At 35.1% G+C, this 26,607-nt stretch overlaps 1 protein-coding gene across 5 annotated transcripts in view; it reads left to right on the top strand.

Annotated features, from left to right (window-relative positions):
* SPATA17 (spermatogenesis associated 17) overlaps positions 1-26,607 on the top strand; it is a 228,127-nt gene that overhangs the window by 64,235 nt on the left and 137,285 nt on the right. For all 5 annotated transcript variants that reach the window (XM_086693317.1, XM_086693316.1, XM_086693318.1 and 2 more), the window contains one exon: positions 13,990-14,113. In XM_086693317.1, coding sequence (XP_086549443.1) covers positions 13,990-14,113 — 124 coding nt within the window. The remainder of the gene's footprint in view (positions 1-13,989; positions 14,114-26,607) is intronic.

Below are 26,607 nucleotides of genomic sequence, written 5' to 3'. Positions count from 1 at the left end.
GATAGTAAATGTCTATGCTGTGCTGGTTACAGCAGGTGCCCCTATGTTAATGCTGGAGGGTGGGAGAGGGAAATGGCACCTGCCTTCTCCTTTGTCCATGGAGGATTTTCCCTGAGAACCCTGCCCCTCCCAGACAAGCTGTGAGTAAACAACTCTCCCTCCTGTTTGCCTCAGGTGTTTTTCAAAATGCTGCTTCTAAACTGTATCTCTGGAGGCTGTTTGTTGTGCTATCTTCTTAAGGGTGGGGCTCAGCTTCCTACCGGCCTCCAGGCCCTCCCAGAACCCAGCCCACTGACTTTTAATATTCCAGGCCTTAAATTCTGCTGTTTTTAAGAACTCACAAAATTTGGCTCCAAAAGCTGGTTTGTTATGGGGACTGTCTTCTCCATGCAGGCCCAGGCATGGTAGTCTGTTTCTCTTCCCTCTCCTCGCTTGGCTTCCTCTCTCCCACGGTGGGTTGGTTCAGCTCCCCACTGCATCTCTGCTCTTTCTACCCTTTCACAAGGCCTCTTCTCTACTTGTAGTTGTGGAGCTCATTGTGCCAGTCTTCAGGTCATCTTCTGGGTTATTTACACCCATGTGTGTGTTGCCTAGCTGTATCTGTGGGCCAAGGTGAGCTTGGGGTCCTCTTACTCCCTTCTCTAGTATTATTTTTACATATAGGAAAGCAGTATATTTTGAGAGTAATTTTATACTTTATTGAAATCTCTAATTGGGTTTCAGAATTTTTGTAGTTTTTCAATGATGGCTGGTTTCCTCATTCAGTCATTCCACAGTCTTACGCAGGGTGGAAGGTAAACTGGAGGATTGGGAAGTTGTGCCCTTGACACTGTCCTCTCAAGTCCTGATTGACCTCCTGTCACTGTGGATATTGATTTCATGAAGCAAGATCAATGTGAAGTTCCATTGCTCATAGACTCTTTTCTTTTCTGAGTTTATTTTATTTAGCAGCTCTCAGGCTACTTTTCCTCATTCTCCAGCTCAGATTCCCATCTGGTCTCAATTCGATCAGAAGCTGTGATCAACAACAAAAAGAAATTACTTGGTTACAAATTATCTCCTTTAGTCCTGTATCTGGTTATCCCTGTCTTTATCCCTCTTGGTTGGAGCTCTTACTAGGTTCTTGAGACTTGTTCAGTTATTTCTCACATGCTACACTCACTTTGTGACTAAGGAAAATATCCCATATTTGTGGTTCAAATTGAATATGAATTTAATTGAATATTCTTCATTCATTCAATTCCTACTTATTTTCTTCAGTTTATGATGTTCCTTTTTTTTTTTTTTTTGCCAATACTTTTGTTTCTTTTTATTCATTTAGCTGATTTTGGAAACAGACTGTAGGCAAAAGAACACATTCACTGTCTTCCTAGAAATCCACACATAATTATTTTAATAATTATGTGTTAGCTATCTAACACTATCAGTATTAGCTATTATATTATGCTTTCCTTAAATGAAGTGTCATTTCCTAATTTTTAAAAATCTTACCCTCTCTTCAGGTTGTGGAGCCTAAGTTGTTTTACACTTATAAAGCCTTTATTTTTTGGAGAATATATATATATATATATATATATATATATATATATATATATGACTTATTTCTTATTTAAAGCAGTTTTATTTTGACCCTTGATTATAGTATTTTCTTGTTAAGATATGGAAGGTTTAGGGGTGCCTGGGTGACTCAGTTGGTTAAGCGACTGCCTTTGGCTCAGGTCATGATCTTGCGGTTTGTGGGTTTGAACCTCACCTCAGGCTCTCTGCGGTCAGCGCAGAGCCTGCCTCTGTCCCCCTTTCTCTCCACCCTTTCCTCGCTTGTTCTCTCTCTCTCTCTCTCAAAACTAAGCAAATATTTAAAAAATGATGAAAGTTTGATCTTTATATTGCTATTGACAATTTTCCCATTTCCTGTTGTTCTTGACAGAGAGTATTGATTTAAAAATTATTTGCATAAAAAAATAAATAAATAAATAAAAATTATTTGCATAGAAGTAAATGTATGGATGCATAAATTGTTTGAATATGGGGTCATATATTCTTTTTAGTGCATAAATATTTGTTAATTATGTTAAATGTTATAAATTTGGAGGAACCAAATTAGATTTTTAATAGTAGCAAAATCTGATCCTCTTAAAATATATAATGGATCTTTTGTATGTTGTTTCATGTTTTATAGTAAGTATAATTAAACAAACATTTACAGTAATATTCTGATAGTATTTGAAAGGCCAGTTCATACATTTCATAATTGCAAAGCCTGTGTGATGTAGGTGAAAGAGCAACGGCAGAGTCTTAGCGGATCTCAGCATGAACCTCCCATTGAAGACACTTGGAATTGATGTTTTAATCAAATAGAGCTATTGTCACTCAAGCACATTATAAATTACTAACATGTATTGAGAGCTTATTGCATACCAAGTATTGTACTAAGCCCCTTATTCTCATTATCTCCTTCAATTTTCACAACAAACCTGTGAGGTCAATAGTATTACCTACTCTACAATTCAAATGGAAAGATTTTGTTTTGTTTTGTTTTGTTTTGTTTCATTATGTCCAGGACCTCCCTCTAAGTGATATTTTTCATAGGATCCTTAGTTGGGATGGAAATATTCGCATAGATGTTTGATAAAGAATGAATAGTTACCTGAAAATAAGGCTAAGCGTAGACCATATAGACAGTGAACCATTTCGCAATTAGTTATTTGGTAAAATTAAATGAAACTCGTTCAGGGTCCATATTAAGAGTAGTTTCTGCACTGTATTCATTTTCTTGAATAAAGCCCATCCATTTCCTTTTTGAGAGATATTTTAAGCCTAGTCAATAAAACTGTGTGTTTTTATTAAACATATTATCTTAAGTTAATGAAAAGAGTGGCAGATTTTTCTGTTTTTGTTGTATGAAAGACGTTTGAATCATAAAAAGTGGCTGCTTCATAGATTCATTTGGTAGGTAAACTGTCAGGTTGTGTCCATAAGTGGGTCGTCATGTTATTTCCTTTATTTTTATTATTTGAACTCAAATTAACTTCAGTTTCACAATTTATCTATTGTGGATCTGAACTAAGTAGGACAGAAGAAAAGGTGCAGTTCCATTAAGCTCTAACATATCATTGGCTGTCAGGTAAGCCTTGTTATGCTGTCCATCCTCATTTAACTATCCCACAAGATCTCTTAATGAAGTTAAGCCCCAAGTTCACTCCAATAATTCTGTGGCAAGAGTTTGTGCAATGTAACAATTCATCACTTGTCAGGAAGGCACTTTTAGTTTATACATTTAATAAGGGCATCCTCTAGCTTGGTTAATTAGAAGTGAACAGTTTGCATATTTACTAAATGCAGAGTGTCATTGCCACCACGGCCTATTGCCTACATGAATTATTTCTCTATCTGCAATAAACAGCTGGGTAATTATTACTGCCATAATCAGATAAATTCCCTCTGTAAGGCTTTTCTTACATGGCAATCCTTTGAACTCATCCAAAGCTGAACAAAATTTATGAACTCCAGCAGCTAGGCCACTTTTTCATACTATGGTGTCCCTGTTCACTATTTCAAGGACATAAGTAGAGAACCATTTATATTGTGTAAATAAGGAGAATAAATATGATTACCTAAAGATAACATTTCAGTAAACCTCATTTTAAAAGTATAATATTCTGATCTCATCCAACTAAGTGATAGTGGTTTAGCTGTCTCTAATTGTATCTAGATGACAGGCTCTTTTAATAAGGAATAAGCTGAGATGTAAAGAAAATAACATTTTAGTTTTTAAGAACCAAATTAGTCTGTAATGTCAACTATACATGTGACTTTTTCTCTGTAGACTCATTTTATATGTAAAGATACAACATTTATAGCAATTAATTTGGTAGAATTTAGATAATAACACACTAGAGTGTCTAAAATACAGCACATATTCTGTGCTCTAGAAACAGTCTGTTACTTCTCCATAACTAGTAATTAATGACATAATCCATAGATAACTTTATAATATGGAATGATTTCTACCATTTGATTACCGTCTTTTCACATACTAAATTTTTAACAAGATTGTACTACCTTTAACATAATGCTATTTCAAAAAATTTTAAAAGCCAAGTATATAAAAAAGGGTAAAAAGCTTCATTCCTGAAATAGAATTAACAAAAGGAACAAGCTTATTTAATTGGGTATAATCTTTATATATATATGTATTTAATTGTTTCTTTTTTTCAAATTTAGCTCTTTATACAATGAATTTTAGGTAGTTTACAAAGAGTTATATTAAAAAAGAGGAAAAGAAATAAGGACCATAGTAAAGGAAAATGCAGAATGATTACTATATTATTGTGACTTATCAGGAAATGTGGTTAGTTAAGTATATACCATTGTGAAAATGTAGAAAAAAAATACTGCATATGCCAAGAAAGAGCTTTTTCTAGCCCTGACCTAAAAGAAATGTCATACACGAATCTTCAGTAGGATGTGCTGGTAATGTAATGAACTGTGACTTCATTAACTTTTTTTTTAACAGAAAAAAACCCTGAATTTCAAGACTCTCTTTTTTGTGGTGATAAAAAAAAAAAAAAAAAAAAAGCTAGAGTATAGCATCAAGTTTTTATTCATTTGAAAGCAAGGAACTAAAATACATTTGTTTATGGACTTAGTCTTGTGGTTGTCTACCTTTGAGGAAGGGAAGAACTGAAAGTTCTTATCTCACTTATCCTAGCTGATCTCTTGCTAAGAGATAGAGAGAGGAGAGTTCCTTTTTTTTTTTCTTTTGAATTCTGTGAGAAAGACTAGGAAATCTATTTTTAATATTATTGATTGAGAATGAATTTATACAGTGGAAATAAGGTTTAGGTACGTGATATATCTGTGTACAAACTTTTCTAATCAATACTTAGGTATGTTTAAATTATTGTGAAGGGGCGCCTGGGTGGCGCAGTCGGTTAGGCGTCCGACTTCAGCCAGGTCACGATCTCGCGGTCCGTGAGTTCGAGCCCTGTGTCGGGCTCTGGGCTGATGGCTCAGAGCCTGGAGCCTGTTTCCGATTCTGTGTCTCCCTCTCTCTCTGCCCCTCCCCTGTTCATGCTCTGTCTCTCTCTGTCCCAAAAATAAATAAACGTTGAAAAAAAAATTAAAAAAAAAATAAATTATTGTGAAAATGTATTAAGAAAATGTAACCATTTTATGTAACCATAAAAAGTTACTTATAATTCTATCCATTGAGCTATTGAACCTTCATCTTATTAGGTTCTTTAAAGCATAAGACACTGTTGATAATTTTTTTCCTCTAATCTCTTTTACAGCTTGGATTCTGTGACACTACTCTTTCCTGCTTTCCTTTCTACTTTTCTAATGTTTTTTCTTTGTACTTGCATTTATTTGCCTGATCTTAAATATTAATGTTCTCTCTTTGATGCATTTGCCTTTTCACTGTCTGTGTCCAGACAATCTCTTCCACTTCTGTGACTTCAGCTAGCACTTGTATTGTGAGGATTCATAAATCTGCATATTCTCCAGCCCAGAATTGTCTCCTGACTTCTTAGACTGATTATAAAACAATTGGCCAATAAATAGTTTTCTAAAACTTATTAGATAATTTTCTGAAGTTACATGTGATGTGCTCCTACATGTAATACTACTTTAAAATATGTTGACATCATACTATCCTATGTTGTTGCTTTATCATAGCGTCCTGATTAATTTAGAGATGGTCCTGGTCTGTGTTGAGTCGATTGCATGCAAAAGCAGCAGCAATTAGTTTTGCCTTAAAATTAAGTTAACACAGTTTAAATGAGAGACAATGTGTGATTTTCGAGTGAACACAAAGTAAGTAAGATCTTGCCGTTCTTTTTATATGAAATAGACATTTGGCTACGTCACCTCTAAATTCTACCCCAAACAAAACTTCAGTAGCTAGATCCTCACCCTGCACAGCTGAATCACTGTGAAGATATGCAAAGGTGAGAAAATAAGATGTGCCTTGATCTACCTTTATGCGGAAAGCCCCCATGCTGTGTCTCAAAGTCACCATCTGTAAAGTCGTTTCATTTCACAGAGAACAGGAACCTTGTTAATAACACCTGCCCCTTACCAACCTCGGTGGAATGTTGTGAGGGTGAATTAATGTCTGTGAAGCACTTGGAGCTCCTGAAAATAATGCACTATGTAAATACATTTCATTATTATAGCTATTATTGTACTTAACACAATGTCACTCTCAATTATTTGACATCATATATATTGTATAAAATTTTACTTCCTTTTACAGAAACTATCCAGAATAGTAAAAAGAAAATAATTTTTCAGTGAAATATGTGCATATTTTTAGAAAGAATACTATACAAAAAATTCTTTTCAACTAAATTTATTCAAAGGAGCCAGAAGAAGAAAAAAATTGATTTTCATGAATGATCTTTGAATGGAGTCTTATTGCTTTTTAAAATCATGCAAAGTAGGCAAATGAAATAATGGAGCAATTGGATGATCCCTTTTTATGATCACAGTGAAGTCATGGTATTGTAATTTTATAACATCAACCATTATCTTCTTTTTTTTAACTCTTTTCATTTTCCACGTGTCTAGTCTATAGAGTACAAATTTGCTAGCATTACCCTTGGAGAGCCCATTCACCCTAGGTCAAGAAACCTTTCTTCTAATCTAACATGCATTCCCTCTACCCCTTTGCTGTTGATGGCCCAAGTCTACCAGAGAGCAAGAGTTCCCTGTGAACAGTTCAACCTCATCTCCTACTGCTCTCTTCTATCCCATCTCTTTAGTTCAGTACTCAGTGCTTCCACCTACATGAAGCCTTTTCTGATTTCTCTGGATTTTAAGCACTGCATCTGTATTGCTTCATACTGTGTCTATAGTCTAGTTGGTTATCTGCTATTTTATTTATAAGCTACTTGAAGGCAGGGATTGGGCTTTACACATCTTTATTTCTTTTAATATCTTAAACATATTTGTGACTGCCTAACTGAATAAACAAATGAGTGCTAGTGTTCTTTATGATTTTAACTCTTAAGTAGCTTAGGCGTTTTGGGGAGAAATTAATCTATACAGCAACAAAAGATTTTCAAGAGTAGCTAAAAATACTTTTTGAGAGGACTTGTCGAAATGTTTCCAGAATGTTAGTCTCCACTTCGGGTTTCAGAGTAAGGTGTGAAGCCCAGGAGCACCCTGAGCGCTTGAATGTTAATGACCCTGTGCCACAGGGTGCTTAATTGTAAACTGGGCTTTCCCTTTGTAAAGTGCTGCCGGAATGGAATCCGCAACACCTGTCCAACACTTCCCCGGCCTCGGTAACCAGGGGACAAAATAAGTGGTTTAAATGGTGAAGCTTTTGTTTCTCAAGCAAATGTTTTGGGTATTTCTCTGACTTCCACATAATCTTTCTAAGGTTTGATCAATCCCCAAATCGTTTCGGATGTCACACACCAAGTCCAAGCATATGATTGGCTTTATTTGTGCTTAATATTTTTGCTTATGTTTTAGACCTAGCCTTTTATTTTTCTTTTATTGTCTACTCATTTGGTTAAATTAATATGGACAATCATGAGAGACAAAACAAAGTACATTCAACAAATTTAACTAAAATACCTTTATGTCATAATGTACCACAGCAGAAAGTAATGCTTTCAACCAGTTTTGGTTGGAGGGCTTCTTACATTTTCTTTGACTTCATTTCCCATCAAAACAGAGCGAAGATGCTGGAGAACTGTTTGAATCCATTTCCTTAGAAGTATTTTTTCTTCAAGATGATTCAGATGATGACATTTTGTTTTTATTTGGTAGATTATGTAATATTATTACCAGTTACCTCTGAGATTTGGGGCACTTATTTTTTTTTTAATTTTTTTTTAACATTTATTTATTGCTGACAGAGAGAGACAGAGCATGAGCAGGGGAGGGGCAGAGAGAGAGGGAGACATAGATTCCGAAGCAGGCTCCAGACTCAGCTGTCAGCACAGAGCCTGAGGCAGGGCTCAAACTCACAAACTGTGAGATCATGACCTAAGCTGAGGTCAGATGCTTAACTGACTGAGCCACCCAGGCGCCCCATGGGGCACTTATGCTTTAAAAAAAATTTTTTTAATGTTTATTTATTTTTGAGAGAGACAGAGACAGAATGCGAGTGGGTTGGGGACAGAGAGAGAGGGAGACATAGAAGCAGAAGCAGGCTCCAGGCTCTGAGCTGTCAGTACAGAGCCTGATGTGGGGCTCGAACTCCGAGCTGTGAGATCATGACCTGAGCCAAAGTCGGAAGCTCAACTGACTGAGCCACCCACGCGCCTCGGGGCACTTACGCTTTTAAAACAAACTCCATTTAATTTTTTTCTCTGTCAAAATTATGATTCCTATGAAAATATTGTGATGTACATATCATGTCTCCTTTGTAGTACTTCTTAAGTCCCTTAGCTTATATGGTGATGTTCATATTAAAATCAACTGAATATAATTGCGTCTCTTTATGATGTCATACTAGTGAGTAGAGTTGAATCATCTTAGTTCCTCAGCAGACTTGATAATTTTCATTACTGCAGACTAGTGCTTCTCAAACTTTAGCAGGGTCCTACCCCCCAGGATTTCTGAGTTGGTCTGGTGTGGAACCTGAGAATGCACATTTCCAGCATTTCCCAAGTGAACCTGATACTGTTCTTCCAGGGACCACATTCTGAGAACCACTTTATAGGCAAAGAGCCAAAATCCTGGTTCTTCCCCACTTCCCAAGAGAGGCTTTCACAATATGGCTTCGTCCTTCTTCTAATTAAACCGTAAGAAGTTATGGAATGTACTACTAGTCAGCTGAGAAATAGTTAAAAAGGATGGTAGCACTTAATTTATACCAGATAGTAGACCAAATACTTTGGGAGGGACACATCAATGAATAAACCTTAAGCCCGACCTTCGGCACCCCCACTGGTGGGGGGAGTATAGGCAACATGCCCGCAACTATAACGTACTATAGAATGTAGTAGACATATAACAGGGAGGATTGTGAGAGTGGAGACAGCTAGAGATTAATTATTATTGAATTGATCTATGAAGACTTTTTAGAGGACAGGGTAGAGATTTTTGGTTTTGGGTTCTGGACTTGTAAAGACGAGAAGGTAAGAATTATAAAGAGTTTTTTTTTAGTACCATATTTTTAAAGGAATAAGAAAATCAAACAGAATGGAAAAATATAGTTGACTCTTGAACATGGGGTTCTATACAGTTGTCAACTGTCTATACAGTTGAAAATACATGTATAAGTTTTGACTCCCCCAAACCTTAACTGCCCATACCCTGCTGTTGACTGGGAGCCTTTTCAATAACATGAACAGTTGATTAACACATATTTGTATGTTATGTGTATTATGTTCTGTATTCTTACAATAAGGCAAGCTAGGGAAATAGAAAATATTATTCAGAAAATCATAAGGAGGAGAAAATACATTTACAGTATTGCCCTGTGTTTATTGAAAAGAAAACTGCATATAAGTGTGATTCAAACCCATGTTGTTCAAGAGTCAACTGTATTGGATTTAGGCAAAATGTGTAATATGAGTATAGTATTGTACATAAAGGCATAAATTTTGGTGCCAGGACTATATTCAAATTCTAACTTTCACCTTCTAGTTTGGGAGTTTGGGAGAAGATTTAGCCTCTGTGCAACTCATGTCCTAATCTAAAAAATGGGAGTGATAATATCTGCCTCACTGGATTGTGAAAGGATTAAAAGCAGTAATGTGTATGTCTTAGCCAGGAAACTCTTGGAAATAAAATATAAGTGTAGGATTAAACTGATAATACTTTATTTGGATGTTTTAAGCCCAGGGCAGAGAGGGTGAGGAAAAGTGGAAAGTGAAATGTCATAGCTTGAAACAGACTCTGGATGCCATGATTTGGTGTAAGATTATATTGGGGAGTATTTAGGGAACAACATCCGTAGGGTGGTGAAGTTGAACTGCATCAGCAGTCTCAGCCAATCTCAGGAAACTCGGGATTTGGTTGGGTGTTTAGAGTGGATCCAAAATTGAGAAAAAGGCTCTGGGCCTCTGTACTCCTTCAGTCACCAGTCATTGGATGCCAGCTGGAGGGAGAGGGAGACAAAATTTGAGGCGGAGCACCTGATTTTCTCCAGTGGCATGCAGCTGTAAGCTGTCAGCTACCAGTGCTCCTGCACTGGTTCTGTAGGGAGCAGTGTGATGTGATGAGCCCCTGCAGCCCTGGCCGCCACTTCACATGGAGTCCCGCAGTGACTCAACCAGGTCCAGCAGGTAGGCAGGCGCTGCTTTATCCATCAGCCACACAGCTTTGCCAGGAAAACTCTCAGCGGTGCATGGAGGACACAAAAAAGGGAAATTTGTTTGCATGGCTCTCTTCTGTCCCCAATTTCCCACCAGTCAAGGTTCACCCCATACCTCCACGCCTTTTAGAAAACCAGATTCCTTGCTTTGCCTCATGGAATTTCTTCCATTAATTACACACTGATCAGGAGAGGAAAAAGATGAAATCACCGAAGGAATTTGAGAAAATACAAAAGATTGGTATCCAGTTGAGTAGATAAAGTCAGTAGCCTAGAACATGGCCTGGAGTAAACATTCAATATATAGCTAACATTTACGTAGTGGCTTCCTATGTGCCAGCCCCACTCGGAGTATTTTACATAGATTGATGTATTTGTTCTTCACAATAGCTTGTTGAAGAAGAAACTAATACTAATATATTTACATTTTATAGGTGAGGATATTGAGACTCAGATATTAAACAGCTAGTAAATAGCATAACAGAGTTTATAACCAGGTGTCATTTCAGAGTCTGTGCTGTGAACCACTCTACCGGACTGCTTCCAAATGGCTATTTTATTTTTATTATTACTATAATAATTAGAATATGTAAATTTTTATCATTATAAATATCATTAGCATTAGCAAAATGTACTCAAATAGGTAAAGCTTTACAAAAGTTTCGGAAATTTTTACCTTTATTTTTAAACTGATATCATAAAACATTTTATATATATGAAAAGTGATGGAGGAAGTCCTGGGACTTACCTAAGTTTCTTTAACTATATAGTAGAAAATAGGATCATAAAAGAAAAGAAAATATATGTAATTCATTCAATAAAAAATATCTTCTGCATAGTATTTCTTGCATCAGGATGACTATAGCTTTTAGATCTGCAATTATAGAATCTGTCAATCTAAGGATTCTAACTCCATTTCTGCCATTAACTGATTTGTTATTCAGAGTACGTCATTTTATCTCCTTATGTGTTTCCATATCTGTAAAATAAGGTAATTAGTAACATCTACCCCATATATATCACAGGATTGTTTTTTAAGGATAGAAATAAGACCATATATATACCTGAAATGAGAAAAAATATTGAAAACAACCTGGAATTATTTGGGAAAAAAATTAAGTGTTTTAAAAGTTCTGCATTAAAAAAAAAAATCACTGGGTGAAAAAAATCGTAATTTTTATAATTTTATAAAGAAACCTAGTTAGAATGGTTTCCATCATTTAATCTTTAATGGGATCATAATTTTTTATTACATTCTTTACACTGAGACACATCTTCATCACTACTGATGTAACAAAAACTTGTATATCAGGGATAGAAATTTATTCAGCTCTTCCTACTTGGTCATTAAACAAAGAGGACTTGACATGAATATAACTGCGATGTTCAATATATCTGTACACTCTCAAGTATGGCAATAAATCAGGGACATAAGATTGATTTTTTTCAAAAATTGTACAAATGTATGAAATTAATTACTTTTGTGTTTTGAGATTACCCAAGATTAGCTTTTCTGGTGTTTTGTTTTGTCAGATTTCTTGGATTTATTTTTAGGGCTTCCCAGTTCCTTCTGGGTTTACTGTGTGGTATCGTTACATACTGGAAACTGACATTCTTTTACAGGACTTTGAGTTTTAGCTTTCCTTGTCAAGCTCCCTGAGTACATGGCTGTTTTTATTTTACATTTTCATATCCAGAAGATGGACTGTTTTTACTATAGCAAATAATCTACACTTTTGATTTTGTATCCAAATCCTATTACTTCTTTGCACCTTACCTGTTCATGTGTGTGTTCAATTATATCGGGCCTTTTTTCTTTCTTATGTAAGATCTCTTCTTATTCATTAAATCGTTTATAGAGCACAAACTTCTTTGTAGATTTTTTTTTTTATTTTTGTGATTGCTCAGAAAATTACTGTGCTTATCTTTGGAATGACATAAAATTGGATACACGCATATCTGAGTAATTATCCTTGTAGTGGCAGTTCATTGGTTATTTTAAATTATCTTAAAGACTTATAAGAGGAATTATAGAAGAAATAATTTTTACGTAATATTAAAAGTAAAGATGAAAATTAATAATGTATTTAGTTTTTTTATGTAACATGTGATTGTTATTTTTCCTGGCCAAAAAAAAAAAATAATAATTCTCATTTATTCATATGTAACTGCCTTGAAATTTGTACCTTAAGGACAAAGAAAGGTCACCAATCCTTCTAACTCCTGGTTCTTTGTCAAAAATGGACACAGTTAATGAGGTTTGTTTGGTACAGAACAAATTCTCAGACACAGATAGAGATCCTTTCAATGGAAACAAATTTGTTTGGCTTTACCAGGTTACTTAGCGATTAATAATAGCCTTGAGATGCAGGTCAGAAAGGTCATTGTACCAGCTTGCCAACACAATCTAAATGTGCAGCCAGCCCAGCTCTGTGGGCGCAGAAGCCCCCAAAATACTATGCATAAAGTAAAACAGGCTATTTTCTGACTCCTTTTTTCATATTAATAAGCAATTTTCAAGAGAAGGGTGGCAAAATGAGGGCCATGCCACTCCAAGTAATTCATTTATTTTGCAATTTAATCTTATGTTGAAAAAAATTGCTCTGCTGCAATAGCATAGCATGGTGATTTTTAAACGTCAGTGTGTTTCATAAGTAACCTTGTATGAAGTATTGTATTAGTAGCCTTTAACAGAAAATTGCAACAAAAATATTTCTAGACATTGAAGTAGAAATGAAAATCTTTTTTTTAATTATTTTTGGAATCTTTCCCTCTACTCTCCCTTGACATCTTTGAGGTAGATGCTCAGACAATTTACTTAAAATTTTACTTCAAGAACTGGATGCCAAGTTATATGTCTACTTTTTAAAAAGAATAAAGTATAATTTCAAGATAGCATTTTAACACGAATAGTTAAATATGTTCTATGAAAATAAAGGATTTACTCTTTCCATATTTGATAATATCTTAATCTATTTATCAGGTGTTTTTCTTCACATAGTGTGTTTGAAAAGTTTATTTTTTGTTTAAATGTCTTAGATATACATACACAGAAATGATGCAGTTTTCATTACTTTAATGGAGTTTATTGCACCTAGAAAACCATGAACTTATTCACCTAATTTAACTTTTATTTTAAGTATCTGTATGATTGAACAAAATAGCCTTTCAAGTTCAGGATAATATATATAATCATGTTGGTATTATTTGAACTGTTACCTGCAGTAAACTTACAGAAAATTAAGTATATGTATAAAAACCCATCATGCTTTCAAAATTAGCCCATTAGCATACAAATTCAATGATCAGAGATTTCCTAATACAGAATCAAAATTTAAAGGAAATCAGTAGCTCAGACGTTTTCTTGGGCTATTTAGCTATGTCCAAAATAGTCAATCTTCAACCAAGAAAGTGATAACATAGTAGCTCACTTGCTTTGCATTTGATCTATTTCCTCAGCCACTGAATTAATTATAACATGGAGATATTTGATTTAAAAAATTTAACCACTGAAAAATCACTTAAATGCATTGTAAAGATGGCAAAGATTCAGTGGAATGTGCAGGTAAGATAGATTACGCCGCTGATTTTGATGGATGTGGATGATGGTAGCCCCTCACAAACTTCCTTGATTATCATCAGTGGAAGAATGAAAATGTTAGCAGATTTTTTAGTATCATAAATAACTGCGGATTGTTTTGATGCAGGGAGGCGTTAGAGGAGTTTGCAGAGATGAAAGAAAGGGAAGAGAAGAAGGCCGACCTCGAAAGGGAAGAGAAGAAAAGAGATTACCAAGCCCGAAAGATGCATTACCTCCTCAGCACAAAGCAGGTTGGTGGACCTGTCCCTGACAGCTCCCGTAAACCACTTGGGCCCTTAGCCTGACAGAGATAAAGTAGCAGGCTGAATGGGACATGACTTGTTGAAAAGATATCACAAAGACACTACTTCGAGTTCAATTTCGTGCTTCTGTGTAGGTGTGCGCAGGCACCATGACTCGTCCGTGACAGCAGCTTCATAGAGGCAGCCGCTGTGACGCTGGCAGAAAGGTCCCAGTCAGCAGGGTGATGTGCCGCTGTGATAACACAACACCAAGGGCATAACCTCGCTTTTAAAACCCATTCTGAGTGGCTGATTGTTGTTTTGCGAATTGATCAAGAACTGAGAAGTTACGAAACTGAGGCAGCTTTCATGTTTTCTCTTTTCCTTGAGCTAATGTTGAGATTAAAACCCTTCTTGCACATTTTCCAAATGTTGATGCAAGTTTCCAAGTAAAGCTTTGAAACAAAACTGCTTCAGAAATTACATCATCATATTGAGATATACAAATGTGGAATTTAGAATACTTAGAAGTATTTTCTTATAAATGGTAAAATTTTCTTGCCTTAGATCTCATCATAGTCGCTAAGAAAAAATACATTGCATGTAGAATATTCTGCTCACAAAGAAATACGGTGAAAAAAAAAACAAAGGAATTTGGGGGTTGGGATGTTCTGTTACTTGAGCTTTAGGCAGGAAACTAGCAATTTGTGGGTTTTTATTTCTTCTTATAGACTGTCAAGTACAGTGTCATGTTCCAGCCAGAGTCACACATTCAGATGTCTCAGACATGGGCAAGTCAAGTCCATGGTGGAGGCTGGTAGAGGGTACAATCTGAGACTGAATGTCATGCTTTGAGGCATCCAAATTCAAAAACATTAAGTCCTGGGGTGCCTGGGTGGCTCAGTGGGTTGAGCTTCCGACTTAGGCTCAGGTCATGATCTCACCGTTCCCTTGTTGGAACCCCGCGTGGGGCTCTGTGCTGACAGCTCAGAGCCTGGAACCTGCTTCGAATTCTGTGTCTCCCTCTCTGTCTCTGCCCCTCTCCCACTCATACTCTGTTTCTCTCTCTCTCTCTCAAAAATAAAATATTTAAACAACAACAACAACAACAACAACAACAACAACAACAACAACATTAAGTCCTGGACTGGTCATGTACATTCAGAACAGAGAACTGCACTTCTAGCCTCTATCTGGTGGTCTACTTAGCAGTACTTTTCAGTAATGATGACTGTCTTTATATTTACTTGGATTTGTATAGCTGAGTTATCTTCATTTAACAGATAAGAAAACTGGAACTCAGAGACAATGATGTGACTGGTTCAGAGACACAAAAAGACACCTCAAACTGATGTCTTTAGACTCTAAATACTTAGGCAATAAAGATAATTAAAAAAAAAAAAAGTCAAGGTATTTTCAGTTTTGATTATAAATCCGTAACAATGAAAAATTTTATCTGTTTGATTGGTAGGCTACATGTTTTTAAAATGTAGACTCACAAATCACAAATTCTTTTTTTTATCTTTAGTTATTAGTAATTTCAACTTTGATGAAACTAAGGGAGTTATAAATATATACTTTAATTCTTGAAACCTGATAATAATTATTGGGTACAGTTGTTTATTTTGATAACTCTGAACCCCTTTTATGCTTTGAATCTTTCTTAATCTGAGGTCTAATTGTGTTGTTTATACTTACAACGGGTAGTGTAATAGCAGAAATAATTTTTTAAATGGTAAAATCAGATTTAATAGAAACATTTGTTAATTCTCTTTTATCTAGGGTTACTTAGATATCGAGTACATAGTGGAATATTTTACGAAGTCCATAAAGACTTTGTTGTTTTACTAACAAAAATAATAAAGCAAATATCCATGGAGTACTTACCATGTCCCAGAGAGTATGGTTGATACTTTATATGCATTATTTCTTTAACGATTTTGATTTCATTTCACTTTTAAAATTAAGCACCTGGTTTAACAAATTATTTCAGAAACTTGACCATGTGACTTGCCTCCTGGACCTTAATGAATTTTTAATATTACGATTGTGTTTTAAGTATATTTATGTTGTTAAATGCAAACTGTCAATGCTCTGGCTCATTTTTCTTCTTGTTTATATCTTGCAGAGTGCTGGTAATAGCTACGTATATAAACTTTAGTTTAATGATCCCTTGTCTCCAGAACTCTTAGCATCCAGTAGAATGATTTTTTTTTCAGGCACTGTGGTACAGTAGAAAGAGTATGGGTGTTGACATCAGTCTCCAAACTCTCCTACTTAGGGTAAGATATTAGGAGATTACCTGGAATTGTCTGTTTCACTCTGCACTTTGAAAGAACATTAGGAGGATTGAATGTAACATATTTAAACTACTACCTGGTCCTTAAAGAGCATTCAGTAAATGGTAATGGTCATATTATTGGAATTTAACCTATGGAGGGTAAACAAAGTGTCTACACTTTGATTTTCGTCTATCTTTGCTAGCTGTCCGAAGCATTCATGTTGTCATTTCTTTGCTTTGCTTTCCTTTAGTTATTCATAAAAATCATTAGAAATATTTATAATGCTCTTCCCCCAATATCCCCTTCCTGCATTTTACATCTTAACCTAAATAAAGATATGCAACACTAACGTTAATAAATATATTGAATATAAACCTTAACTTTAAAGTCCATCAATTATTTCAAATGACATATTTTTGAGTATCTATAATCTATCTGACTAGGACATATAAATGTATACTGTATGATCCTTAACCACAAAGAGCATTCACTCTGATTTCAGTCCAATGCCAAACAAACTTTTTTACTAGAAAGAAATCGACACCTTTCAATTACAGCTTGTATAGGTATTCACATTGAATTTAACAACCATTTATATTTATCATTTTGCTGATTCCATTTAACAAAAATCTTTATTTTCCCTAAACTAAGGAAGGATTAGAGAATGAAAGACACATGTTTCAATGTAAGTATTATTATTGATTTTCTCAGCATGACTTGGCTATTGGGGAGAAATTAAGCTGCAAATTTTAAAACATCCCTGAGATGTTTACAGCTTAATTGCATTGCTTACTTTAAGAGTTTTGATTTCATTGTATTAAATTCACATTTAAGTCCAAAATAAAAGCCAAATATGAATTGGGTATTTTTAAAGGCTTGTGTTAGTATTAACTCTTAACTTGCATAGTTATTTTAAAATTTGCTGAATAAATATTCAAGTGTAAATAATTTTTAAACAAAGTATCTCAGAACAGGAAAAGTTTTGCAGATGTATGTAAAAGGAATAATGCTAGTAGTCTTTTTGGAACTATTTTATTAGTGATTTCAATAATTAAGGAGTGATTTATAATGATATATAATGATAGTTTGTAGAATACTAATTTTTGAATTAAATTTCATAGGCCTGATGTAGCTTCACTTAGATGAGTAGAAATAAAACATTAATTCAGACAAAGAATGTTTTAGAAAAGGTAAGGAATTTTCTAAGCCAAAATTGTATTTGTGAATTCATATGTAGATAATAAATGAAGTCATGTGTTATTTAATATATTAATAGTTTGGGGGACTATTATGCTGATACATTCATACTGATAACCTAGTTTCAAAGTCAATGTTAGTGTAAATCTAATGCATATGTTAAAATAGTTCTAAAATCTATCTTGATTTTAACTGATATTAAGTATCTCATCTTTATGCAAGCAAATATGTTAGCACTAATAGGAATTACACAAGTAAATAACTAATATTGCAATGAGTGAATTAATAGACCCCTCAGGGTTTTATTAATTAAAAAGTTCAAGTCATATTAAAGCACCTTTTGTATATGTTTATTTCAATCAGAAAGCTGAACATGGTAACTTATTTGCATAAATAATCAATCACCATTTACTAGTAGTAATAAGGTTAATTTGTTGCTACAGACATAATAGGATTAGTCAATTATATTTTCCAGAAAGTACTGTTTGTTATGCACCCCATCACCTGTAAAACAGGATTGGGTTTAGCGCCCTTATTAAATGAACACATCAAAAAAATCTTTGTCCCTGTAAAAGTTTTATAAAAAGAAAGCTAATTTCAGTTGATTTGAATAAGTAAAATGCAAACATTGCTTCCATTTGTAAATTTAATTTATCTTTCTGCAAAGATTGATTATTTAATAAAGTTATTTATTTTGATTCAGTAACCAGTCAAACTGAATCTAACACATATAGGACATATTTCCTTTGAAGAAAATCTCATTTGCAGATTTGTTTTATTCCAAATAAACTGACTTTCATTCCCTGTCCTTGTTCTTGGGTAATAAATTATGTTGTCTGCTCCACCTACTGGTGGATACATGCAAAGGCCTATTGTTGGATTCATTAGAAGATACTGCCTCTAAAATGTTGCCAGAATTTTTATGGATCCTGCCCCGGAGAACAGCAGAGTTACAGATACAAATAGAAAACTCAAGATCCACATCATAAACAGTTAATGTTTCAAAATATAGGATATTGTATAAAGTTATATACATTGTTTCCTGATCAGTGAAAAATACAACCCTGTTTTTTATTTCAATATGCTAATGGAAAAGGATAGGTACAAAATATATTCGTGATTAAGTATATTATAACTATATGTGTTTTATTTTATAACAATGGCTTTTAATAGTTTATACATATTCAAGTTAAAACTAAAATGAAAGTTTATTAATTAAATAGAATTTGCACACATTTTACAGAAGTAATTTTCATGTCATCATTTATATAGTAGGTTTTCAATGTTTTTTCTTTAAGGGGTAGTGAAAATTTTTAAATGGACACTGAGGTAATGATTTTCAGTTATTTAGGATTCTTTAAAAAGACCCCATGCCCCAATGAATATTAATAGAACATTCTCTTTAATTACGTTATTTTTTGAGAGAAAGAAATGATTTCAGCAACTTATTTTACAAAATGTTGTCAAATCATATGTGTACACAAAAGAAAAATAGCTTAATTTTAAAAACTTAATGTAACAAAAATTAATTGATACCCTGTTGATATGGATAACGTACTGGTATGGATATCATGTTTATAAGACAAATCTTATAAGGTGAAAAAATGCTAAGAAATATAGTAAATCTTTGAAGTTATTTATTACTTTCAACTCTAGCCCCCCAGCATCATAAATGGGGAGCTTCTGTGCCCTACATGTATTAAATACTTAATATGTAATTGCTCACATAAAAAAAAATCTTTATTTGTCAGAGAGAGCATGAGTAGGGGGAGGGGCAGAGAGAGGTGGAGAGGGAGGGAGCATCCCAAGCAGGCTCTGCACTGTCAGCACTCCCCGCCCCCGGCACCCCGCGCTGCCCCTGCCCACGGGCTCGCTCTCAACCATGAGATCATGACCTGAGCCAAAATCAAGAGTCGGATGCTTACCAGACTGAGCCACCCAGGAATCCAGTAATTGCTCACTTTTAATTTGAAGTGATGAAGTTACAGAAGAATGGCAGCCTGCCAGCGTGTACCTGTGCACATGCACGTGTGCGTGAGTGTGTGTGTGTGAGTGTGTGTGTGTGTGAGTGTGTGTGTGTGTGTGTGTGTGTGTGTGTGTGTGAGAGAGAGAGAGAGAGAGAGGGAGAGGGAGAGAGAGAGAGAGATGTCTTTGTGTATATGGTATATTCGGAAAGCATCTTTGGAGAGCCTTCCCAGAAGACATTTTCTGTAGTCAGTGGTATACCACAGCCATGGTGGGGAAACTCCAGTGTGGTGTTGACTGCATTGCTGCAATGACTCTCTGGAGTACACTTTTACACCTGTTGATCTTTGTCTGAAAACTACTGCTTTGACTTCAAAATATTAATTTTGTTCCTGTCTCGCTTCTAAGTTGGACCTCTTTTTCTCTTTTTCCCTTCCACCATCCCATCCCTCACCTCTGCATTTCCATGATGTACATACAAAAGGATGCACGCCTTGATATGTGTGGCTTTAATAGTACTCACTAGAGTGAGTCTTACATTTACGATATTCATGGTTTGATGCAACTTGATTTGGGCGTTCACATGATTCCTTTGTTCTTCTTTTTAGCTTTTTTTTTTCTTTATGCGTTTTTTTTTTCTTTATTTGTCCAAATCAGTCTTTATTTTGATCGATGATCTAAACTATTCCTAGTCACCCCAATTTTTTAAATCTTTGTCTCTTTTTCATTTATTTTGTACAATCACCAACTTCTTTCCATTTATTCTTCCTGGTATGTTTTAAATAAATTCCATCGTGTCCGTTTCCTGAACCCTGGACAATGGTAATAATCTCTGAAATGATTTTCTTTTTGTTCATTCTTTTCCTCTCTGTCCCAGTATATCTACTACCATCAGATAAATTCTGCTAAAATAGTATTTTTTTATGTCATGTCTCTTTGCAGTTTGAAAACCTCCAAAGATTCTGTTGTCTGTAGGATAAAATCCAAAGTTTTCAGCATAAGCCTTTAAAACTCTGAAGAATCTGACTCTACCCTGCCTATTTAGCCTTATCTTCCTTTCCTTCTCAGGATGAGCGTCCTGATACAGTCTGACTTTATACCCTAGAAACATTCATCATAAGGATCTCTTTATGAGATAGGTGATTTCTTGTGGCGTGTCATATTCTGGAAATTCAGAAGCTTCCCTATTACCACCCCCAATTCCCCCAAAAAAATCAACATCTCACATACTTTCCACTAACACTTGGATTTTGCCATTATTTTATCATTAAAGATACATTTCTTTTCCCTTACTAAATTAAAATACTTCCAAGATGGAGACAGCTGTTGAGGTGTCTTATTAGTATAGCTTGGTGACAATAACCGGGACTAGGTTATCATAAGAGGAGGGAAGAAAAGTATGTCCAGTGCCTGGAATATGAAGACCAAAATGGGCATAAGGTTGGTAACGAAGAGATCTAGAGATGCTAAGGTGTATGATGACCCCATGGACTATCTGGGGAGAAAAATATGTATTTAAGGCACTGAAAAGAAAATTAGCACATATTAAAGAAACTTAACAATTTTGCCATTTTGTTTAGCATCACTGCTATTTAGTGTCCCTAGTTAACTATTTCATTCTAGATACCTCTTATTTCTTTCTTACATCACACAGCATTCTCAACAATGAATTCTTAATTCTTAAGTTATTCATCCCTAGTTTTGACACATTTCTATTGGAGTTGAAAAGGTCTGGCAGTAAAAGTGAGAATTAGGGAAGTATGGAGTAGCACACTCACAAGTCTCACATGAAGGATCTGATTTTGATTTTTTTTTTTTTTTTTTTTTGCAAACTTCCCAGTAGTTTGTATGTTTCCATGGAGAAAAATATAAAAATAGGAACTCACACTGACAGAGGACAGGACCTTTCACTGCAATATGCTAGAGCAGCATGGAGTCTTTATAGATTACTTTTCTAGCTCTTTCTGTTAACAGATTAAAGAAAGTAGGTCTAGAAGATGAAGCAACTTGCTCAAGGTTATGTAATATTTTATTTAAACTCTGATGTTGGGGCATCCTCGGTACAGCACAGCCACAGTGAAAATCTGCATTAGTGGTTCTACGTCTGTGTCTATATGTGATTCACATAAGTAAACTCTACTTAGAACTCTACCTTAGGTTTATGGCTGTCTCTTTATCCCTCAAAACACTAGCATTCTGAGTGTACATTTTCCTTGAGTTACCCTCAATTCATTGAACTCTCTTTTTACCCTTTCTCTGAAATGTTTTAGTACTTAGAAGAAAATTGATTTGAATGAGTTCATGGACAAAGAGAAAAGCTAGGGCCTGCATATCAAAGATTGAAAGAAGCAAGCGAGAACATAATATAGATTTCTCTGGCGCCTTTCTGTGAACAGCTCAAAGCACTTTTATTATATTTATCCCCACAATATTGTATGAAAGTAGCAATTATCATTCTGGTGACTAAAAGACTATTGTTTGGTAGTCATTTTTCCTCTAGACACTTGGCAGATTTATTCTTTCAAGAAGGCTATGTAGTGAATAAAGATCTGACCCGACGGTCTTTGGATCCATAGTTTAAGAGGCAGGTCCTCAAGTTTGGTCGTTTGCTCTTGGTCCCAAGTGAACCGTCCACATCACAAAACCATCACATAATTTGTTGCTATTGGCAGTTCTCTCTTCAGAAAAGGCCAAGGACTGAACTAGCATGGCGAATGAATTAGCTATTAACTTTTACATTTTATTTCCTCCCTCTTTAACATTATCGTTTTTATTATCCTGTAACGTATGAAAGAGATAAGATTATTGTCCATTGTCAGTACTCTTTGAAGAGACAAAGCAAGTGGTTAAAAAAAAAAGTGTGTCCCCAAATAAGTGTGTGCCCCAACTCTTCTCCCTGCCACCGTTCAGCCACTGTGCATCTAAGAAACGGAGACAAAAATAAAAATAAAAATTAATGTAAAGTGAGACCACTCAGTTAGAAAAGTGCCTCTGCTACTCTTCTTATATGTATTTTCCTCTTTCCAGCATGCTACATTCTAAAACTTACTTTCAAAAATATTCTTTAGCAAAAGACACTGTATACCTCTCTTGTGCATGTGACCAGGGGCAGATTCATGTGCTGTGGGGCCTGAAGCTTATAAGATGTTGGGATCTACCTTGAAACAAGAAGTGTACAAAGTTACAAAATACAAGAGGATGAATATTTTTTATGATGAAAGACTATTTCAAGCACATTTCAAATTTTAACATCTGAGAATACCTCAAAACTCAGAATCTAAATATTGCAGTCGTTGTATTAACCACTTGATAGCTCTCTAATATTTGCTCACCATATTTTGGTTTCATACTCTTTGATTGCTTCTTTATTTGACAGTAACTTTGTTGTATTCTGTAGTGAGTAAAGGAAATTTACTCATTCCCTTTTGTAGGAACACTGATCTAAAGTTTTTATTACTATAAGAAGGTAAATGATGTGTTTCTATTTGCATATGCTGCATTATTGAGTATATATTTTTTTAATGTTTATTTATTTATTTTTGAGAGAGAGAGAGCAAGTTGGGGGGGGGGGCAGACATTGCAGAGAGAGAGAGAAAATCTCAGCCAGGCTCCACACTGTCAGCACAGAGCCCAATGCGGGGCTCGAACCCACAAACCATGAAATTATGACCTGAGCTAAAATCAAGAGTAGGATGCTTAACCATCTGAGCCACCCATGTGCCTCTATTGAGTATATTTTTGAAAGAAGAGATCTTCTATTTTGTATAGGAAATGATGAGAATCAAATTCTCCATTTGAGAAAAACCCACTTCTCTTCCAGTAACCACATACTTCGGCTCCAGACCCTCCCTCTGTTTCTCTTTTCCTTCCTCCTCCTTCCTCTTCTTTCTCTCTTCCTTCCTTCCTTCTTTCCTTCCTTTTTTCCTCCTTCCTTCCTTCTTTCCTTCCTTCCTTCTCTCCTTCCTTCCTTACTTTCTTCCTTCCTTCCCTTCTGTTGTTATTATTGTTGTTTTGTTTTTCTGGGTTTTTTTCAAGCTTTTATTTAAATTCTAGTTAGCTACCATATAGTGTAATACTGTTTCAGAAATAGAATTTAGTAATTCATCGCTTATGTATAACACCCAGTGCTCCTCCCAACAAGGGCCCTCCTTAATGTCTGTCACCCATTTAGCCCATCTCTCACCCCCCTCCTCCATCAACCCTCAGTTTTTTCTATAGTTAAGTGTCTTATGGTTTGCCTCCTTTCTTTTTTTCCCCCTTCCTCTATGTTCATCTGTTTTGTTTCTTAAATTCCAAATATGAGTGAAATCATATGGTATTTGTCTTTGACTAACTTAATACACTGTAGGTCAACCCATGTTGTTGCAAATGGGAGGATTTCATTCTTTTTGATGGCTGAGTAATATTCCATTGTGTATATATGTCATGACTTCTTTACCCATTAATAAGTTGGTGGGGATTTGGGCTCTTTCCATAATTTGGCTGTTGTTGATACCGCTGCTGTAAACATCAGGGTGCATGTCAGGCCAGACACGTTAGGGTGTTCCTACTGCTGTGCAGTCTCTGGTCCTGTACCTTTTTTCATGATGCAGATGAGTCTGCCCAGTGGTTTCAGGAATATTCCTGAAAGTTATTCTTACATTGGGATTCCTAAAAAAAAAAAATTAATATACTTGGAAGTAACAGGAAAAAAAATAAATATATCCAGCAAAACCTAAATTAAATATATACCCACCTTAGTTTTTTTCTTGCTCAGTCTCCAGCATGCCCATAGCCACTCTTGTGCCACCCAACCCAGGTGTGATAGAGGGTAAGTCAGAGTATAAGAAACAGTGGAATGAACTTATATTTTACTTTCACAGACTTTACAACAAAACATAACCAGGTGAGCACATTGCCAGGCTCCCTCCTTGTGTCTTGGAAAGAGCCTGTGAAAATGAGGGCCCCGGAAATTAAGCTGAATCAACTTAACTGTTACTTCACCTCTAGTTGGACTATATTTTTGTACTGTGTTAAACTTGCTCAAATACGTTTTAACTTTTAATTTAATTTAATTTTATATAAATAATCATCTGCATATCAGATTTCTAATCTAGCATTCAGACATTTCAAAGAACACTATTATTTTAATCCTGTCCATAAATTTGAGGCACCTGATTTTCCTTAGTTCTCTATTTATTATGTTTTTTTTGGACATCAAACTCAGGGTCTGTTTATTTCCATCCAGTGACTGGGCAAATTTTAACATATTAGCTATGGAGTAGAGAGAGTTCTACTCCCAATCCTAGGTATTAAAAAATAGCCTATATATACACACCTATGTATATATGTGTGTTATATAGACATCTGTGTATATACATACACAAATACAGGTTTGTATAAAATTTCAAATCTTTAATAGGAAATTCAAAAGTCAGAGAAGAATTAGAAAACATTTGTAACAAAAGTACTTCCAATTTCCTATTTTAATGTAAAATGTTCCTTTACTTACCTTTTGTACTCTGGCACACCATATTTTAAATTGTATGCAAACATTTTGCACAGACAGTTAACTGGTGTTGCTTATTTCTATTGCTTTCATACTAAATTAATGTTGTTGGTAAGTTAATTATAATCACTTTTTTCAACTTCTTCACTGATTAAAAAAGACTGAGTTTTTCTGGTTCCTTTTGCTATCGCTACTTATAATACCATGAAATCTAAAACTTAGAAATACAAGGAAGGTATACCATGGCTTTAACTAGATCTAATAAGGTTATAATAGTTTGGTAGATTTGAGGATTTACTCCTATTATTAGTATGACTATTTTTCTTAAGTTTCTTAAGAAACTTCAGAAATATTTTAGAATGAGACCAATTGGAAGTTAGATTCTGTTATAATGGATAAATAATGAAGAGGTACATTTTGTCACTGTTCATCAGCTCATGATTTATCTTAGCTCTCCTGCAAGTCCAAAAGAATAGCTTCGTATAGATAAGCCCTGCTCTCCCTACACTCTTGACATTGAATTCACTCTTCTGGATTGGAAAACTTTAGAAATATTTCAGCTGAATATCTAGTAACCAATTTTAAAATCTCAGGCTTTGGATTACTCCATCTTCTTTCTTCCCTTCTTCCTTTAATCTTCTTTATATCTCCTTCCCCAGCCCTGTACCCTACAGTCGAAAACATTCCTTTGTATTAAAACTAGGGACGTAAGGAGAGAGTTTATATTGTCAAATGTTTTCTTAAAATGAACTCTTAACTAAGTCAGTGGTGAAAATTCTCAAACATTGACTAATGTAGCTTATTTGATCATTAATGTCACTATTAAAAACATGAGTATTTCTTAACATTGGAGTGTAAATTAAGATATAGTCCAACACAAGAAATCATCTATGACCTTGAGATTTTATACAGTATAAAGTAGGGAAATAGATATATATATATATATTTAAATTAAAAAAAAAGTTTTTTGAGAGAGAGAGAGAGCAAGTGAGCACAAGTGTGGGAAGGGCAGGGATGGAAGGAGACACAGAATCCGGAGCAGGCTCCAGGCTCTGAGCTGTCAGCACAGAGCCCGATGCAGGGCTCGAACTCAGAAACCGTGAGATCATGACCTGAGCCGAAGTCAGACACTTAACCGACTGAGTCACCCAGGCGCCCCTAGTAGGTAAATGTTTTAAAAGACATAGAAAGTTTGTACCATATTTTATATATTTATTATAATCACAAAAGAAACATAACCAAAGAGGAAGTACAATTGTTTGTTCAAAAATATATATTAAAATTTAGGGGTGCCTGGGTGGCTCAGTCGGTTAAGCGGCCAACTTCGGCCCAGTTCATGATCTCGCAGTCTGTGAGTTCAAGCCCCGCGTCAGGCTCTGTGCTGACAGCTCAGAGCCTGGAGCCTGTTTCAGATTCTCCCTCTCTCTGCCCCTTCCCTGTTCATGCTCTGTCTCTCCCTGTCTCAAAAATAAATAAAATGTTAAAAAAAAAAAACCTTTAAAAATATATATATATTAAAATTTAGTTTCATTTTGCTGTGACAAATGTGACTTTAAACATGTTAGTATAAA

The sequence above is a fragment of the Puma concolor genome, chromosome E4 (assembly GCF_028749965.1).
Source record: "Puma concolor isolate L17-30 chromosome E4, mPumCon1.1.hap2, whole genome shotgun sequence".
Lineage (NCBI taxonomy): Eukaryota > Metazoa > Chordata > Mammalia > Carnivora > Felidae > Puma > Puma concolor.
The sequence above is the reverse complement of the archived record's forward strand: the minus strand, read 5'-3'. Positions and strand labels throughout refer to the sequence as shown.